At 31.3% G+C, this 3545-nt stretch overlaps 1 protein-coding gene across 1 annotated transcript in view; it reads left to right on the plus strand.

Moving 5' to 3' along the window:
- Positions 1 to 376: 376 nt before the first annotated feature.
- Positions 377 to 3545, plus strand: part of LOC106475253 (sterol regulatory element-binding protein cleavage-activating protein-like) — a gene marked incomplete at its 3' end in the record, with an annotated part of 13330 nt that continues 10161 nt past the window's right edge. Inside the window, exons 1-2 of the mRNA XM_022379412.1 lie at positions 377 to 420; positions 2153 to 2334. Of these exons, the coding sequence (XP_022235120.1) occupies positions 2174 to 2334 (161 nt within the window). The remainder of the gene's footprint in view (positions 421 to 2152; positions 2335 to 3545) is intronic.

The raw sequence follows: 3545 nt of genomic DNA on the forward strand, positions 1-3545 counted from the left end.
TGTAGCTGTTGAAACCTGATTTTTAGTATTATAACCTTTTTTTAGTCATCTTGTGAGAACAGTGGATTAATTGAATGTAATGAATTAATGATGCTGACAATTAATGGGTTAGTAAATTCAGTTAATCACTCAGCTCTAAGCAAAATTTCCTTAAGTTATGAACTATGTTCTTGGATATTTTCTATACAATGTATGTTAAGTTTTGTGATCAACTTTATAAACATTTAAAATCAAGTTGGAAAACAGCCTTATGTAAAATACTTGTCAAAATATTAATAAAGCATTACTAGTTACACAACGCACATTTTTAAAGAACTTTAAAAAATACATTTGGCTTTACCTATATTTTTCTGTTTCAGTGTGTCACAGTCCCACCAAAACACACAGAAGATTCAGTGTGTCACAGACCCACCAAAACATGTAATGTTTTCAGTACTTTTATTTACAAAGAATGGTTCTGAGTTTGAAAGATGTTGATCCTTTTATTTTCTGCCAGCTGCTTATAACATTTTTTGGTAGCTGTGTAGACATGTTGCATAATCAAAGCAATGATTTTTGGGAAAGCCAGTATGCTTTCATGCAACTTATTTTGATTTATTAGTCAAGTGGTCATGATTACATGGCTTTTGATTATGAAACAAGTTGTAATGGTTAAAATGGTGACATCTTCTTAGGATTTAAGGCCTGGTTGCTCTATTGGTCAAGTGATAGAAATGTGAGTAGTGTAAAATTATTAACATCCTGGATTCTTGCCTCACACTAATGTTGTACCACATGGAGCTACTAGGAGTCAAGTTCCCATCCTCGCCATTCCAAAGTGACATGTCACACTTTCAGTCAAACACTTTATTTTCAGTTTTAATGATTAGGAGGGTAAGGGTCAAAGTTATGTCAATTTTTTTATGTTTTTGTTAACAAACTTGGGTATATTATAGACTATGAAATCCTCTTCGAATTAATGGTTGAGTTTTTATGATCTGTTTTATCATGATTTAGTTATTCATCTATTTTCAGCTAACAGACAAATTATTATAGAGTGAACTTTTCATTCTATTTTGTTTGTTCTAACCATTGTTGTAAGCATATTATATTTTTTGGTCTAAACTGTATTTTCTACAAATTAATTAATTAAAAACAACAGTGTCTCTGGATATTTTAGTGTTTTATGTGATTGATGTGTTTATTGTTCTAAAGTAGCAACTGTCACTGACTTCTTACAAAGGGAGAAACAAGTCATATATATATACTGCTTATCTTTAGAGCTGATAGTTAGTAGAACACACTAGATACATACAAGGAAGCTGCTAAAGTTAAATTGTCCATTTGAAAGAAAATATAAGTTTAAACTATTTTAAACATCTGCTCTTCCTCATTTCTAACAAGCTCTTCCTGTGACTTGAAATTAAAAACATGGATGTGATGAAGCAATAGTTTGCAAGAAAATGAAGTATGTTCACGTGTTTTACATGTTAGTTATTTGGGGAAAATGTATGCTTAGAAATTGCTTTTAAGGAAGAAAACTTTATTTATCTTGCATATGTTTATTTAGAACAGAAATGCCTTTAAATAAATTTTCCTGCTGTAGTTATGTACGTTATACAGGTTGCAGGAAGTAGGAATGTTTCAGTCAGGTTGTTTAGATCTTTCTTATGAAGCTATTTGTTTTGTAATTCACATAACACTGTGAAGAGCTAATTCTTCTCTGTCTTGTAAGGTGTGTTGTTACCTTGGTTGTTAGGTAAAATGCTCACCTGAGAAGGGAAAAGTCAATTTCTCTTTCATTTTGGATGTGGTTTGCTTTGAAAGTGTAGTCTATTCAATTACTTCAATTTTTGGAAAGTCAGAAACCAAAGTTGTTTTCTTAAATTCACTGTGGAAATAACTTGAAAGTAATTTTCAACTGTGCCTATAACAACAAGTTTGTATGTATATATATATATTTTTTTCCCCCTGTTTTTTATATATATATATATATGGTACAGTTTTAGCTTACTGAGGTGTTCAAGTCACTAAAACTTCATTGGCTTAAACATGAAATTATGGACACTTCTCCTTCAATAACCACATAAATGTTGCCGTGGATGCTTATGATTTAATTACCTTGTAATAACTATGTAAATGCTACATTTGTAAGGTTTCTCTTCTTTATTAGGAAACTTAAACAGAAGAAGTAATGGACTACAGTCCTGATCAGTCTCATTCTTCCCCAGTAAAAACCCCGGGTACTGGTGTGCGAGACAGAGTTGCGCAGGTTTACTACAAACATGGACTATTTTGTTCAAGCCATCCTTATGCTGTGATTTTAGGAACCTTGTTGTTTCTTGCTGTTTGTTGGTAGGATGTTTCAAATATATTAAATTTTTTGCTAGTATATTGTTGAGTAAAATTTATCAAATATTTATACTTAAAGTCTTAAAAAATGCTCAATGAGCTTGCTTTAAAATACAGATCAGATACTATAAATGTTGTGTTATAACAAACAATTAGCCATAACCACTAAAATAAGATGATTCTGTTTTTTGTTTGTTCATTTAATAATTTGGGAAGTAGTAATGAAATGGAACAGACCCAATTATAATTATATAGATAGATATATTTCTTTTGCTAAGCTTATGAACTGCAGGATGCAGCTGTTTAAGAAACTGCACAGAGAACAAGTTAAACATACAAAGGTAGAGAGAAGAATATGTAGTTCAGAATACTGTTGGAGTTTGTATTGTGCATCAGTTTATAAATTATATGGGTGGCAAAATGCTTCAAAGATTTAGCGAGAAAGTGGTTTGATGAGAACTGCAAGATGCTAAGTTTTAGGCAAAACTGGAGAGTTAACAGTGTGTAAAGAATTTCTCTTGGTGACTTATAATGTTCATTGATAAATGTACTGGTGGTGGATTTGTTGAAAAGAAACATGTACAAGATGAGGATTTCCTTGGTCAACTTTGTTTTGATGAAAAACCCAGTACTTCGTGTATCACTTGTTTTATCTCAGGATGACTGTGTAGATCAAGTAACGATGTGTTTGTAACATTCATCAAATAAGGTCAGGTAGCAATGTGTGTTTGTAACATTGCATCAAATAAGGTCAGGTAGCAATGTGTGTTTGTAACATTGCATCAATTAAGGTGATGTACTAAGGTGTGTGTGTGTGATATTACATTACAGTAAGGTCATGTACTAATGTTTGTAACATTACATCTAATAATGTGTGTAATGTTACATCACAGTAAGGCAGACCTTGACAAATATTTTCATTATTAGGAACCATCCCAAAAACTTAGGAGCTAGATCTGATTTAGAAAAGTTCTGGAATATATTTTGAGTTAGTTGTGTGGTTATGGTACAAGATATACAGTTTTACACTAAAAAAAAGGGTTCATTACTAAACTTTATTATGTAACATTTATTAAAGTTAAACTTCCATCTGTACAATTATTAAAATAGTAGACTAAATAATTATGATTTAGGTGGATTCTGTCAATGCATGAAAGTAAAATAAAAATAATCACTGTGATATCGATAGGCCATGCAGGTTGTTTTGGTAATAC

The sequence above is a fragment of the Limulus polyphemus genome, unplaced genomic scaffold, assembly GCF_000517525.1.
Source record: "Limulus polyphemus unplaced genomic scaffold, Limulus_polyphemus-2.1.2 Scaffold8294, whole genome shotgun sequence".
In the NCBI taxonomy this organism is placed as follows: Eukaryota; Metazoa; Arthropoda; class Merostomata; order Xiphosura; family Limulidae; genus Limulus; species Limulus polyphemus.